At 36.8% G+C, this 17,094-nt stretch overlaps 1 protein-coding gene across 1 annotated transcript in view; it reads right to left on the bottom strand.

The window, feature by feature from the left end:
- The window catches only part of TBPL2 (TATA-box binding protein like 2), a 66,945-nt gene extending 56,298 nt beyond the window's left edge, over positions 1-10,647 (bottom strand). Inside the window, exons 1-3 of the mRNA XM_044662050.1 lie at positions 10,597-10,647; positions 8,543-9,006; positions 6,577-6,664 (exon numbers count right to left, since the gene is read on the bottom strand). Of these exons, the coding sequence (XP_044517985.1) occupies positions 6,577-6,664; positions 8,543-9,006; positions 10,597-10,647 (603 nt within the window). The remainder of the gene's footprint in view (positions 1-6,576; positions 6,665-8,542; positions 9,007-10,596) is intronic.
- Between the last annotated feature and the right edge of the window lie 6,447 nt (positions 10,648-17,094).

Genomic DNA, 17,094 nt, shown 5'->3' with positions numbered 1-17,094 from the left:
CACAGCTAGGAAGTATCTGAGAACAGATTGAATCCAGAACCTCCCATGTCTATGGACTGGTTCTCTATTTGCTGAACCACCTAGTTGCTCAAAGTTTATATATATATATATTTTACACACACACACACACACACACACACAACCTCCTAACAACTCTTTTGATGTATATAAAGACACAGTTGGAGCTGCCCCTTTAGCAGGGACTGGTATAGAATAAGTGAATTACTAGGAAGACTAGATACTGTGATGGCAAGAAAAGAATTGCCAAAATGATGGAACCATTCACTAGTCCTGTTTGTAGTAGCATGATTTGTAATTTCCTTCCTCCCATGCCACTCTTTGTTAATCTCTATTTCCTAAGAATTTGTTTTGTCTTTGCTTTAAATTGGGTTCTCTAAGATAAATATGGGTAACAATTGCTGATCTATGTGCTTCATTACTCATATGAAATAGGGAGTAATAGAGGGGAAATGCTTCAAAGTTAGTGAGAAGGCATCTTCTAATTGCTAGTGGAAATATTCTTTGGGATGAGGGCTCAGAGTGAAGAATTATTGATTCATACTCTTATAAGTTTCCAGAGCAGGACACAGATAGCTTCTGGACAAATTTGTACTGGAGATGGTTGTGGTGGTGGAGAAAGAGTTGTAAACTGGTACTGGCATGGGAGATAACTAGATCATTAGATCTTCCATTGTTTCTCCTATAGCAGTGATGGGCAAACTACAGCCTGCGGGCCAGATACAGCCCCCTGAAATGTTCTATTCTGGCCTGCGACATTATTCCTAATCTGATGAATACAATGAGCAGGATACAATACAATAAAACTTCAAAAGAGTTGCCTTAGAAACAGACTGACAGATGAGCATTTCCTTTCCTTTGGCCCCCTCTTTAAAAGGTTTGCCCATCACTGTCCTATATAGATGGCTCAGGAGGAAAATTACATCATATCCCAAGTGGGGCAGAGCCAAATTAAATAAGAGAGAAAATCCATATCCAAGGATAGGATAGAAGGAGTGGCTAGTAAGTATTAACCCATGGTGCCAGAAGCCATCAAAGCCAGTGATGTTTAGCATGGCTCATCACCAGTTATGACACCAGCATAGCAGGTGTGAGAAGGATAAATGTTCCACTCAGTTTCCTCTATGTGACTCTTTTCTCACTAACATTCTCTTTTACTGAAATTATTGTAATCAATATCCTTACACAACCCCAGGGAGATACAGAAAAACAATATAGGCTAATAGCAGAGACCCCTATAACTCCTAGGAAATTTCCACCTTTATATACAGTAATATAGAAATTCCCCTAGAAGTCGCTTCACAACAAACCAGCATATATGAGTTAATGTTAAAGATTTTAAATCTCTAACACAGATTCCCATACACAGGTGCCTGCAAGAACAGGCCAGAACAGCCTCCAAGTTTCCCCACCTCACAGATCTGATTTGGTACAGTAATTTAATATAAAAGAACAATGAATGAAATATGAAGAAATTGTCTCCCATGAAAAGGTCTGTACTTTCTCACCACTGTGGCCCAAGAGATACATCAAACACATCTAATACATTGTCTTCAATGATAAGATGTATGGTGGGAATGGAATTCATGCCAACATTGATGTAATCTTGAGAAAAATGATATAAAAATTAAAATCAGCAGATGGCACTTCAGATCAGCCACTGCAAACCTACTGGGTTTCTGGCTCCTCTCACTCCATTTTTGCTCAATTGTCCCACTCCCAAGGGGAACTGGACTGCTGGTAGTCCCCTTTTTGCCCCCAGCACCATGGTACAAAAAGCAAGAACCAGAGTTACTAGTCCTTTCTTCCTTAGCCAAGCCTAGCAGTTAACCCATTACCTGCCTAGATAATAATAATTTATTATCCTTGACAAATTATGATAATGTTACCATTGTTCAAGTAGCAGGGTTTTTTGTTTCTTTTTGTTCTTATTCAGTTGTTTCAGTAGAGTCTGACTCTTTATGACCCTTATTTGGGATTTTCTTGGCAAAGATACAGAATTGGTATTCTATTTCCTTCTCCAGTTCATTTTATAGATTAACAAACTGGGGCAAACAGGGTTAAGTGACTTGCCCAGGGTCAGACAGCTAGTGTCTACGGCCAGATTTGAACTCAGGAAGATGAATCTTCCTAACTCCAGGCCCAGCACACCATCCATTGTTCCACCCAGCTGACTACAAATAATAGACTGGGCATAATTTCAAGTTCTTAATAGTTTTGCTTTCTTCCATCTGTGCCCTTGGTCATGACATTTCCCATGGTTAGAATCAATTCCCCATCAACCCGGCCAGAGAAATGTCCTCAATTTCTTAAAAAGCCAACTTAGGTATTACCTTTTCAGTAAACTTTCCATGACAATTTCCCTTGTGAAAATGTTTTCCTCCTCACATTTCTTATAGCTCTTAAGTCCTTTCTTATGAACTTAGACTGTCTTTTGTGCTATATAGTTATCTGTGTACATCTTTCCTTGCCTGTGTATTATGTCTTTATATCATTATAATAAGCCTTGAGAGCTTGACTTAAATATTTATAACTTTATATCTCCAATACCTAGGACAGTTTTCTACACATAGTAAATACTTAGCCAAATACTTTTCTGAAATCAAGAGTAGTTGTGTCTTTGGACTGGCTGATTTATACTTTCTTTTCCACTTCTTCCTATTCCTATAAAGTTCATTTGCAAAACAGTTAAAACTTAGGATACAACATGATGTAAAGAATGAGGTCAAAAAAGGATAGGCAAAGAACCACAGAATCTCAAGAGTTGAAAGGGAACTCAAAGGCCATTTAATTTAGCCTACATGAATTTGTTAGGGCTCCTCTAATATCCCTGAGAAGTAGCTAGGTAGGTTTCACTCAAAAGTACCTATTTAAAGAGAATCCACCATTTATCAGGGCAGCCCATTACTCTTAGAAAGCTCTACTGTTTAGTAAGCTTTCCTTTATTTCAAACATAAGTACCTCACTGCAACTTCTATTCATTTTTTCCCCTACCTCTATTTTCTAAGGTCAAGTAGAGAAAGTTAACCCTGAACAAATCACTTAATCCTGTTTTCCTCAGTTTCCACATCTGTAAAATGAGCTGGAAAAGGAAATGTCAAATCACTCCAGTATCTCTGCCAAGAAAACCCCAAATGAGGTCACAAAAAGTCGGCCATGACTGTAAAGACTGAATACTACTCAATCTGTCTTGGATGCCACTGCCAAACCATACTTAATCTTTCATGCTGGTCTTCATTCCAATAATTTCTCTCTATGGGCCCTAAATGCAACAGTCCTTTAAATTTTTTTTTTTTTTATCCTGGGACTCCATTCTAGGAGCATAGGGCCACAACCAGTAGGCAATGGGACACACAGTCGCTCAGGGTCACCCAGCTGGGAAGTGTCTGAGCCCGGACTTGAATCTAGGACCTAGGCCTGGCTCTCAATCCACTGAGCTACCCCAGCTGCCCCTACTTTAGGTTGCAGTTTCTTTAGCAGATGTAGTTTTTACAGGGTGGGGTTGCTAGCCCCACGCCCAACCCTCCTCCTTTTTCATCTGGGCTAGGGACCGTCCTTGGCCCAGGAGTGGTAAGGGTGGGCAATAGGGGTCAAGTGACTTGCCCAAGGTCACACAGCTGGAAGTGTCCGAGGCCGGACTCGAACCTAGGACCTCCAGTCTCTAGGCCTGGCTCTCAATCCACTGAGCCACCCAGCTGCCCCTTTAAATACTTAGGGGCAATTACCATGTTTCTCAATATCCTCTCTTCTCCAGGCTAAACATTTTATTTCTTTAATCATTCCTCATAAAGTATAGTTTTTACAAACAAGACATTTTCAGAGAGTCCCAGAATTTCTTTTTCTTTTCTTTTAAAAAATAATCCTTATCTTCTGTCTTAGAATTAATACTAAGGCAGAAGAATGGTAAGGGGTAGGCAACTGGGGTTAAGTGACTTGCCCAGGGTCACATAGCTAGGAAGTATCTGAGGCCAGGACCTCCTATCTCTAGACCTGGCTCTCTATCCACTGAAGCCATCTAGTTGTCCCCCTACTCCAAATGTTTACAATCATAGTGGGGCTTTCTTGGGGAGTCCTAAGCTCTCATTGCCACTGAAAAGAGACCATATGTTTCTCTGGTCCTTCTTTGGTTATGCTAGAAGGCTATGGGCTTGTTTGCTTGAGCTGCCTCTGGCTTTTCTGGAAGCCTTCTTTCTGAAAACTCACACTACCCAATTTTGTCGTGTAGTTCTTGAGTTGAAGAAGTAACTTACTAGTTTCTTATTAAATATCTAGACTGTTAATCTAGTGTAAAGGTTATTATGGTATAAGTTTAAGTTTATTAATAATGTAAGGTTATTTCCAGTTTAGGAGTTAGTGAGTGAGGCAGTCTGACTCCATTCATGTTGCCATTTTGGTTGGAGTCTTTGTATAGCAAAGACTTGAGGAGTCAACATCTTTAGACCCTTTCTGACTTACCCATGTCCTCAGTAAAATGTGGTGCCCAGAATAGATCCCAATACCACCAAAAGGTCTGATCCGGAGAGGGTAGTGTGTTAATGAAATTAGCTCTAGCCCATTCATAGTCAAAACTCTACTTACCCTAGGCATAGAGATGATGTCATCCCCACCTCCCTTAGTGGGGAGGGGGGGGATGAGTTACCCACACATGACAATAAGTAACAAATCAAGAACAAGGAACTGCCCTTTGGGCAGTCCAAATCAGTGTAGAGGCTGCCATTTGTTCACTTGAATTGGAGGTGGACCCACGGGAAGTGATGAAAGACACTATCTCTTCAAGTATGTTGGTTACTTCCGCTAAGGGAGTTCCCGCTTTGAACTTGGTGCTGAAGGATCTCGGATGAGACCTCAGGCAGCTTCTACTATGAATGGTCATGTGGGTGAGTTAGGCTGACTTCCTTGGCCTACCTTGGCGTTTTTCCAAGACTCTACCTTAAGTAGGCTCTAGCCTGGTTGCTAGACCTTGTGGCTTGTAGCCTAATTTATTCAGCCTTTTAACCTTCTCTCTCCATCCAGGCCTCTGCAGGCCTGGACTATTCTCTCCTTCTCTTTATTTCCTCACCTTTCCTTCCTAATTGTAAATAAACTACCTTAAACCCAATCCTGACTTGGGTCTATTTTAATTACGGAATCAATCTGAATTGTTGATTCCTGGCGGCCACACTTTAAATATATATCTATAAAATATCTAAAATCTCCCTCTTACAGTAGTGTAGGACTATTATTTCCCACATTTAGTATACTATGCCTCTCAGTTCTTTCTGCCAATTTGACTCAGCAATGGTTTCATCTGGTTGTTACATCATCATTGCTGGTTGATATCATAGGGGATATAGAAATGCTGAAATATGTGAGAAATCTGAGAAATATGTGCTTTCTTTCCTTCCTCATTTGTGTGCACCAACTTAGTAGAAATAGTTCCCAAGAAGCAGTCTGAAGACACCAAGTTCACACAGTTTCTTTTGAAATACTGGGCCAAAAAGTGGACACCACTCAGACTATGGATAAGTTTTTTCTTCATTGCTCTTAACATAACTAGATGTGGGATCTAAAGAGCAATGGTTTCTAACTGCAACCCAGGTATCCTCATTGGGCAAAGCCCCCAAATACTCCCTTGTGATCATGTCCCCAAAGTGAAGCCTACATATGAGATTGATGAGAAAAGGTCAAGGATATAAATGGTAAACATTCAAGGATATAGTACTAAGTTAGAGAGGGTAAAAGTGGGACTTTATTAAAATGCTGTTAGAATCCTCACATGCCTAGAAACCTTAGTGATTCCACCTGGCCTCCCTGCGTTCAGAATTTAGCTTTTTCTTTTCATCCTGAACACCTAATTCTGATTTACTAACTGGTAGACTAAGTTGTGTTTGGATGAAATTCAATTAGGTTCTATCAGAAAGATAAAAAAAGACATTTTCCTATTAATATCAGAATCACCTTAGAACTACAAACTTTATATTTGTATCTAAGCTGCCATTGTCATCTAATTGCTAAAAAAGTGGGGTCTTGGCAGAACCCATAAAAAACCCTATAATTTTAAACTTAAAATCTGAATTGATAAGCTAAGGAGTCTCAAATGTCAATTTCTAGAAATTCCTCTCTAAAATTTGAGAATGACAGTTACCTAGACATCATGGAGAACTTCCCCTCTCATCCAGTCAAAAAGGTTAAGTAGCTTGGACTAGGTTATATTGAAAGACCTTTCTTGCTCTTTAGCTCTATGATCATGCTTATTCATTTCTATTTCCAGGAATGATGCTAAATTGAATCATTTGAAGAAAGCTAATACTCCTCCATACTTTTCATAAATATTTAAACTAGAAGTAAACTTTTAAGAAGCACTAGACTTGTTAAACATATCAAAAGAGATTTATAAAGATTTGCCTAACACACATTTTGACCTGTGAATAATCCATCTATAGTTCTCCAAAAATTTTCTACTGTTGAAACCCCTCTTTTTAAAAATCTACAAGATGACTTGGTGATATGGTCCTAGGAAGAAAGACAAAATATATGACATTCTATTAGCATTTGTTAATGATGTTAAAAAATTCTTACCTTTGGGTTATATTCTGCATTTTTAGCATGTAAAGCTATTTTCTTCAAATCTAATTTACAAGCCAGGTTTACAGTAGATACTATATTCCTGGAAAATAAAACAGCACGGTAATTGTCAAGTTAAAAATAGCAAAAAGCAAAAAAGTGAAAGACTTTTAAAATGGTTTTATAAGTTGATAACTTCAAAGTTATTCTTTATAGCAGGCCATAAGCATTTAGTTCCTTCTTTTCTTCCTTTCCTTTTTTCAAACTCTTACCCACCTTCTGTCTTAGAAATGATACTGATTCTAAGGCAGAGGGGCAGTAAGGATTGGGCAATAGGGGTTAGGTGATTTGTCCACATCTAGTAAGTGCCCGAGCTAGGTTCTCCTGACTCCAGGCCTGACTCTCTAATCATTGTACCACATATCTGCCCCTAGTTATTTCTTCCATAAAAGGAAGTACTTAAGACAGCTAGTTGGTTAAGTGAATAGAGCACTAGGCTTGGAATCATAAAGACTAAAGTTCAAATATGACTTCATAATTTTACTAGCTGCATGATCTTGGGCAAGTCTGTGTCAGTTTTCTCCATTGTTAGGGATCAAAATAGCACCTACCTCACAAGTTATTATGAGGATCAATTGATATAATATTTGTAAAGTTCCTGACACACAGTAGGTACTTAATAAATGCTTCTCTCTCTTAGGGTTAAGGATTTTTCCTTAAAAGAAAAGTTTTCCTTAGTAAAAGTATGAAGTATTAAACCTACAGTCTCCAAATAGTATACTTTTTTTTTCTCAAAAGCAACTCACTTCAACCTCTGTTGGTTGCAAATCATGGGTTTTCTCCCTAATAAGAACTACTTCTAAATGCAATGACCAACTGACTCCATTGAAGGTACACACTTTAGAGTGATTTTCCTTCAGTATACAAATAAACAGAACTTTAAATCATGAATTTGCTAACTGTTTTTCTTTTTTTAAATTTAGGATTATAGGATTAGAGCTGGAAGGAACCAAAGACCCCATCCAGTTCAAACCATTTTATAGATGAGGGACTGGGGCAGAGACATATTGTACAATATAAATCACATTAAGTCTTGACTAGGTGGAAGGTCAGATGAACTTGGGAGTTTGAAAATCTGAGTTTGACATTTTACTATGTTCCCAAGTCAAATTTCTTTGCCTCTCTTAGCCTCAGTCTCATCTTTAAAATGAAATAGATCTACATGAACTGATGCAAAGTGAAATAAGCAGAACCTGGAGCACATTGTACACAGTAACTCTACTATTGTGAAATGATCAACTGTGATAGACTTAGAGATTATCAGCAATACAATGATCCAGGACAATTCTGAGGAATTTATGATAAAGAAAGCTACCTATCTCCCAAGAAAGAATTATTGGAGTTGGAATGCAGATCAAAGCATATGATTATTCATTTTAATTTATCAGGACTTTTATTTGGGGGGTTTGACTTTATAGGAGTATTCTCTTACAAAAACGAACAATATGGAAATATGTTTTGCATGATAATGCATGTATAACCCAGATCAAATTGCTTGCCAGCTATAGGAAGGGGGAGGGAAGGGAGATAATTTAGATCATATAACTTCAGAAAACTTATGTGGAAATCTATTACATGTAACTGGCAAAATAAAATATTTTTATAATAAAAAATAAGTTAAAATAAATTAAAACAAAACAAAACAAAAACAGGATAATAGCAATTGCCTCACAATGTTGTCATGAATTTCATAGTTGAGATATCAACTATGAAATGCTTTAAGTCCTATATAAATCTAGCTATCATTAATGATTATTGCCCCATCTTACAAATAGAAAATGTAACCAAATATTATTAATACCTAAAGTAATAACCATTACTGGAAGAGTAATTAATAGAACTTTAAAATAGGAATTAGTGTCCTGTGAGGCAATGTACAATATGTACATAGGGGGAGTAAACACATTAAGAGACTACTTACTGTAACTGGGGAACTATTCCAGAGCCTTCAGAAACAGGGGTCACTGGTGTCAGAGGAGTCATGGATGTCAAAGGAAAAAAGCCGGAGCTAGAGTTCTCAGGAGAAGGAAGAGTTGAATTTCCATCTGAAAGCAGGTGCAAACCAGAATTTGACAAACTGAGTTTGTCTGTGCAAGTGTCATTGCTGTTGTTTTTCTCACTTAGTGCCTGTAGTCTAGATGGATCTCCTTGTATTTCATGGTTTTCTTCTACTCCTTGTTTCCCTTCTGTGAGAGTTTGTTCTGTATTTTCTTGGTTAAGTTCATCTGGTAGGAAGCTAAGGTCCACAGATGAAAAATCAGAAGAAGTATCTTTGGAAGATTCAAGATGAGAGGCTAATGTCTCTTGATTAGATGATATACGCAAGTATGAATCATATGGCCCAATAGGGCTGAAGAGATGAGAGCTGGTAGAGGCAGACGCATCCTATATATTGTTGTTATTTTGTTTTTACAGAGGGAAAAAAAAAACAAAAAACAAAATCCATCTTTAAAGAAGGACAAAGACAAAGAACATTCTTTCATTACAGTAGGAGTTCCTAACTTTGGATATGTGAACTTTTTTTCTTAAATATTTTGATAACTTTTTCAATCTCTAATTCATTTTCTTTGCAATTGTATATATATATGTATGTATATTTTATTTTATTCTATTCATCTAAAGTCATTGTTTTGAGACAGGGTCCATAGTTTTCTAGACTGTCAAAGAGGTCCATGAAACAAAAAGGTTAAGAACCTTTGAATTGTAGTGTTTTAGTACACTTAACATATTGAAATTCTAGATTTAAAAGGGACTTTAAGGATTACTTAGTCTATTGCCATTTGACAGTTGAGGAAACTGGGCTCTTTCAGTTAAGAGGGGAAACAAAAACTGCTCCCATATAGTTTCCAAGACTTGCAAAACCCAAACCTCCCTAATACTGGACATTTCCAATGTCTTAGCATATAAATAGAATTTAACAACCATAGCTTATCTGTGTAGGAAAGCACATTTTATGTTCCTCAAAGTTAAATTATTGAAAAAACTATTTCATACAAAAATATGTCTTACTTTAATATTTTCTTTAACGTTTCTCAAACAGACATTTTTAACTATTTGGAGTGTTGTGGAACTTGAGGGTAGTCTGGCACTGCCTATTCCTTATCGGAATACTTTTAAAATATATACATATATATATATATATTTTAAAACCTATACATAGGATTAGAAGGAAACCAATTATGTTGAAATACAGTTATCAAAAAAAAATTTTTTTAGTAGGAATACTAGGCTAAGAACTCCTGGGTTTAGAATGAAGAGGAGCCATTTAGAATTTATTCTTTAGGACTCACATGAACACAAATTACTAAAAACCAGTGTAGATTAAAAAAAACTGTCATACCAAAAAAAGGACAAAAATATTCCTACCTTTGTAATAAGAGCACGATAGTTTGTTTATTTTGAAGAAAAGTACAACTACAGAAGATTCAATAGATTTTTCTTTTTAAAAAATCTTTTACTAAACTTTCATTATCCTGGCAAAGAGAAGGGTTAAGCCTTAGCTGTTAAGGCATCTCTAAACAGAAAACGTAAAAAGCTATTCTTCCTGCTCCTTCTCCCAAATTGTCTCTTAAGTATTAAGGTTTCTTAGATTAGGACGGAGTTTTAACAGCTAGCATATCTGAAGAGACTGAGAAAACTGCCTTAAGGAGCTTTCACGGAAAATAAGTAGTCGTGGTCCAACAAACTGGAGTGAAGTTAGCGTCTCTCCTTTTGCAGTTTCACACTTTCTAACTTTTGACCCTGCTGGACAGAAACTGACTAGCTTGGGACTTGGAACTGCAGGGGAAAGGCTGAAATCCCTGGCATCCCCGCTTCTCCCACTCGTGTCTAAACTCTGGACAAATACAGTAGTGGGACCGTGAGTTGCAAGAACCACCCCCGCCGTCCCCGGAGGCCAGTGCCAGGAGCGAAGAGAATAGGATCGCGCTTTAGAGCAGGCTTGGGAGAGAGTAGTAGAATTTGTCACCAACTCACCTGATTCAGGCACTGATCTAAGTAAATCTCCAGGTATGGTTCCTCCTCCATTGGGGAAAGGAGTGGACTCGAGATCAGCGACCTCTAAGTCAGTTTAGGAATCGGGGCGGGGGGAATTGGGGTGTCAAACGAAGCTGCAATATATTATCAAGGGTTTGGCCTCCCAGCTTAGGTCCTGCAGCCCCTAGGAGCGCGGGCCACTGGTTCTAGGATAACTAGGACCGGGTGTGAGAGGCCACTGGTTGGGGCGAATGAAACAATCAGCTTTGGGTAGGAACACAACGCCTAGGCTATCAGTAATCAAGGTAGATCACAAGGGCTGTTTGCGGTGTTGTCACAGAAAAAAAGAAAAAGAAAAAACCAGACATCATTTCACTGTGGTCTATAGAGGACTGATCACACTCCCCTAATTCGGGTTTTCAACCTCTGTCCCTACTCCTCCATCCCTCCCTCCCCTCTCCCCTTCGCAGTTACTTTGCAATTTTAGATCGTGTTTTAGTCTACAAAGGTTGCCTGAGGATGAGACATTAGTAAGAGTGACTTGACTATGCGCACAAACTTAATAAATTTTCTTGCCCCCCCAAAAAAAGTGTAACAACTCTCTCTCTTCTCTTTACATCTCCTTTATTGACTACCATTTAAAAAAACTGGAAGTTGCCAGTTACTAGTTCCAATCTAAAGCCTCCATTCTTAATGCAAGGAGCAGGTGTGGCAGGAGGTTGAAGGTAAAGATGATTAAGATCTGTGTGGGTGCAAAGCAATGCTCTCAACGATTTTCCCAAAGTATATAAAATTTAAGTGCTTCCAACCAATCAACCCCAAACCTCTTTATAAACCCTGTTACTTTAACTAACTAAATATATATATGTGCATATATATATATATATATATATATATATATATACACACACACATACATATATACACAAATACACACATATACACCCAGGTATGTGTGTGTGTGTGTATATAAAATTGCATATAGCTTTCTCCTTATGTATTTATACACACATATATATTGTTTAGAAAATACAAACTATTCACTAGATTTTTTTCTTCCCAAGAAACCAATATTTCCTTCTATTAATTATCACCTTCACAAAAGGAGAGAGGAAAGCTGAGAAACAAGATAATTTTATCCCTGCAGGAGAGCTACAAAGGAGATCCTGTTAAGAAAATCTTGAAAGGGAGCTACATTTCAGGAATTAATTTAGGTTATGTGCCTGGAAAGAACTAGTTAAAATAGATTTCTTTGAGTGGAGATCCAGAGAAGTATGTTTAGTCAGGGAGTCCCTAGAAGTAGAGTTTGACCTCTGGGATAAAACAGAGAAACAAGAAATATAAAAGACCCTATTTTCATAGGGATCAGGAAAATTAAGGGTACGCATGATATAGGTTGCAATAAAACTAAGAAATAAAAGTAAATATATTATTTTAAATGTTTAAAAATTAAAACTTTGTGAGTAATTTTCCAGAAATATAGGGGGAGCCCCTTAGAGAAACATTAAATTAAATCTTTTTGGATGACCTAGTGAAAGGAAGACCCTAGGTTCAAATCTGGTCTCAGACACTTAATTATTTGTGTGACCCTAGACAAGTTGTTTAGTCTTGTTTGCTTCAGTCTCCTTATCTGTAAAATAAGCTAAAAAGGGAAATGGCATATCACTCCAGTATTTTTGCCAAGAAAACTCCAAATGGGGTCAAGGAGAGTAGGATATGACTGAAAAGACTCAATAGCCACAACAAATGAGATTTCTAACTAAACTTCAGAGGTCATCTAGTCCAGCAGTCAGTTTTATCTCATTTATTTATTTTTAATGCTGGGGCTCCCTATCCTCCCTAGTCCCAAAGTGGGATGGATTAGTTAGTTTCATTTCAGTGGTCACTGATAAAGCCAATCCTGCTACTACTGATCAGAACTCTGACTTCTCTTAACTTGGATCTTTTATGGCAGCCTGGTACCTCTCCTCTTCCTAAAGCCTCTCAGTACTGATCACAGACTTCAGTGCAGGCTCCAACTGGTTTAGCCCATTGCAGCTCAAACTCTTGTTTCAGGTAATCCATCAGCCTCGGCCTCCGCCTCTCTAGTAACAGGGATTGTAAGAATGTGCCACCATACCTTGCTCTCATTTTACAGATGAGGAAACTGAGACCAGGAGACTCATCCTTCAATGACTTGCTGAAACTCACAAAAGTAGAAAATGTCATGACTCCAATCTAAGTCTTATGACTCTAAGTTCAGCACTCTACTTAGTAGTTAGTACTTAGTAGGAGAATTAGTAAAGCAGACTAAATGAAAGCCAATAAACAAAAAACCATACTTGTTTCTAATTCTCTTTTCCTTCCAAATCCAGCAGATTCATCAAAGAAACTTAAGTCAAATAAAAGGCATTGAAAGACTAGTGAGATCTCTCTCTCTCTTTTTCTATTTATTCTTACCTTCCATTTTAGAATCAATACTGTGTATTCGTTCCAAGGCAGAAGAACCATAAGGGCTAGGCAATAAAGATTCAGGGACTTGCCAAGGGTCCCACAGCTAGAAAGTATCTGTGGTCATATTTGAACCCAGGACCTTTAGGTTTCTAGAGCTGGCTCTCAATTCACTTCAGCTCCTAGTGGTATATTTTTAAGGATGACTGAAGAATTTTAATGACTGTGTGGCTATATCATTCTGTATTTAACTATGAAAGAAAATGTCTTTATTTAACAAGCATTTGCTATTTACTTCATCTAAAAGAATAATTTGTCTAAAAAATAAAGTACAAATTTAGATTTAATTAATCACAATTCTTAAAAGAATATTTGTCTTTTTTTTGTCTCATGTCAAAATTTCTAGTCTGAAAACCTGAAAATGTGACAGTTCCACTATTACAAATACCTCATGAGTTCCATTGTTCTCATTTATATTAGCTTAGACCTTTATGCTCTTCTACTTTCCCCCCTTAATTTCCTACACAACAGCTAATTCTCAGAAGTTATATTTTATTTCAGGGGTATCTTTTTAAAAATAAAATTTTAATATCACTAGCTTTAAATTAAAATTTTAATATCACCTTCTCTGAAAACAGAAAAGGAAAAGGAAAAAGATCAGCATAACCAATTAATATATATCTCTGGAAAGGGGTAGAGTAGGGGTGTCTTCTTATAGTTCTTTTTTTGAAGTATTCTTTTAAATACTTGCTCTTTATAATTTTGCGACATTCACTTTTGATTTTGTGCATGCACATGAGGATGTTCTTTCCATTCCCATTGTAGTCACTATGTTTATTGTTTAGGTTTTCCCCCCTCTACTTCACTCTATATCAGTTCATATATATCTTTCTATATCTCTTTGTACTTGTCACATTAATCATTTATAGCACAGTAATGCTTTATTACATTTATAGGTTATTATTTTTTTAGTTCCCCAATTGATGAGCATCTACTTTGTTTCCATTTTTTTTTTGTCAGAAAAAGTGCTCCTATAAATACTTTGGCACACATGAGGACTTTCTTCTTATCAATAGTCTTCGAGGGGTTATAAGCCTAGAAATGGAATTTCTGGGTCAAAGAGAGAAAGTATTTTTTTATCAAAGAAGATCAGATTAGTTCCAAAAAATACACATAAATTTAAATATCTGGAAATTCAGATAGTTGGTAGAATTTCCATGTATCTCTAACCAAGTTTAGAAAATACTTTCTGGCAAAGACATAACTAACTTATTTATATAATACTGTAATCTGAAATGTGTTCTTTCTTAAATGATTAAAATAAATAGGTGAATACAGTTTAAATGATTTCTATAAATAAGATAGGTAAGTCCAGGGGCAATGTAATTTTTACCAAGACTATAAAGGGGGGGGCAGCTGGGTAGCCCAGTGGATTGAGAGCCAGGCCTAGAGATGGGAGGTCGTAGGTTCAAATCTGACCTCAGACACTTCCCAGCTATGTGACTCTGGGCAAGTCATTTGACCCTCATTGCCTACCCTTACCACTCTTCTGCCTTGGAGCCAATACACAGTATTGACTCCAAGACGAAAGGTAAGGGTTTAAAAAAAAAAAAAAAAGACTATAAGGAGTCTTGAGTCTAGAAATTTTCTAAAATGTAGCACATGTGTATAGACATGAGCACAGTTCAATTAATCATAGAAAGTTAGAGATGAAAGGAACTTCAGAGAATAACTTGTTCAAACTCTCCTTTTTGCTGACAAAGAAACTAAGGCCCAGAGAAAGTTACTTTCTCAGGCTTACATATCTAATAATAATAGCTGAAATAAGAACTCAGTTTTCTCTAATCTCAATTCAATCATCTCTATGTGTACTATATACACTCATTCAGTATATATACTTCATCTCAAATAATGAATGGTTCATTTGACTTATGAATAGGTAACAACAATGGGTCAGTAGTTCATTTGCATTTTTGTGAGTGGTTTGGATTTTTTTTGAGTATTTTATATAACATGTTCTTTTTCTGGGTAAAAATTACTGGTATGATTTAACTAAAGCACACAGTACACAGTTTATTGATTCCTGTTTTCTTTAAAATTGGATTTGAATTTGTTTTGGATTTGATTTTTATAAAATCTGCATTTGGCTTTCATATTTACTGCTATAGCTAGATGATGCTAAATTATTGCCAAGTTGTTTTTTCAGTCTCCCTCCTTGGTTTACTAAGCTGCATCCATAAACATACTCATTCAACCAATCTGTCCCATAGTGTATCCTTACCATCTGTTTCAGCTGAGATTTAATTTTTAACAAGGCACTATCAAGAGGCATATCTTGGCATAGAAGGAAAAAGAAAAGAATGAGAATTTAAGGCGGTGCTTTACATGGCCTCTTGGGCAACTGGGGAACAGCTGAACAAATTGTGGTATAAGAATGTAATGGAATATTATTACACTGTAAGCACTGAGGGAGATGATTGCAGACAATCCTGGGTATTATGGATTGACTCAGAGACAATCAAGAAAAACTTGAAGTATAATTTATATAAGGGAAGGAACATTGTAGAGACAAACTTTGAGAGACTTAAGAACTCTGTCCCCTGTAATGACCAAACATTTCTCCAGAGGACCTATGATAGTATATCTCCTGACAGAGAGGTGATGAACACACTGTACAGAAAGAGATGGTCATTTTTGGACATGTCAATGCATGGATTAATTTTGCTTGACTATGCTAATTAGTTACAAGAATTTCCCCCTTTCTTTTGCTTTTCTTTTTTTAAAAATTTCTTTTCTTTTCTTTTTTAAGATTTAAATATTTTATCTTTCTTTTGCTTTTTAGGGAGGGAGAAAATATGGATCATAAAACTTTGAAAAATTTATGTGGAAATTTGTTAAAATTAAAAAAATGTATATTGATTCCACTTAAAAAATGTTGATGGGGTAGTATTATAATTAGAATGAAAGGGAACATGCTAGTCCAATGTTTTTTTTTTTTTTTTTAATTTTAAACCCTTAACTTCTGTGTATTGACTTATAGGTGGAAGAGTGGTAAGGGTAGGCAATGGGAGTCAAGTGACTTGCCCAGGATCACACAGCTGGGATGTGTCTGAGGCCGGATTTGAACTAGGACCTCCCGTCTCTAGGCCTGGCTCTCAATCCACTGAGCTACCCAGCTGCCCCCTCCAATGTTTTTAATAGAGAAATTTCTAAATATATAATCAAATATTAATATAATTCATCTATGCATATATAATGTAATTATTGGAAATGATATTACTTGCATGTACTTATCACCTATAAGACAGTATTAACTAGAATTTATTTGCAAACAGAATGTTCATAAATTGCCTGAAGATAAATGGAGAGGAAAGATTTTTAAACATCAATCAATGAATGTTTATTAAACACATATGTACTAGACACTGTGCTTGACTTAAATTCAAAGAATGAATTATTCCCTACTCACAAGAAGCTTATGTTCGAATGATGAAGAGAACAAGTACATACATAAGTATATACAGAATAAATATAAAGAGAACAAGTACATAATAGTTAATTTGACTACAAGGTAATTTGTAAAAGTGGACAATAGCAGCTGAGGGCAGGGGATCAGGAAAAGCTTCACGTAGAAGGTGGTGTGTTAGCTGTATTTTGAAAGAAGAAAGGGATGGTGAGGTGAGAAGAGGAAGGAGTATATTCCAGGCATGAGGCTCAGCCAGGACAAATGCACAAAGACAGAAGATGGTATGTCATGTACAAGGAACAGAGGAAAAGTCTGACTACATCATAGAATGCTAGAGGGAGAGTAATGTTCAATGAGGTCAGAAAGATTAAGGCCAGAGCTAAACATAGGACTTGATATTTTGTTCTAAAGGCAATAGGGAACTACTTATTGTTGTATAGTTGTTTTTCACTGGTGTCCAACTTTTCATGGCCCCATTTGGGATTTTCTTGGCAAAGATACTGGAGTGATTTGCTATTTCCTTCTTCAGCTTATTTTACAGATGAGGAGGCTGAGGTCAACTGGGGTAAGTGACTTGCCTGAGGTCATACAACTAGTATGTG

Source organism: Gracilinanus agilis, chromosome 2 (assembly GCF_016433145.1).
Source record: "Gracilinanus agilis isolate LMUSP501 chromosome 2, AgileGrace, whole genome shotgun sequence".
NCBI lineage: Eukaryota > Metazoa > Chordata > Mammalia > Didelphimorphia > Didelphidae > Gracilinanus > Gracilinanus agilis.
This window is presented reverse-complemented; position numbering and strand designations above follow the sequence as displayed.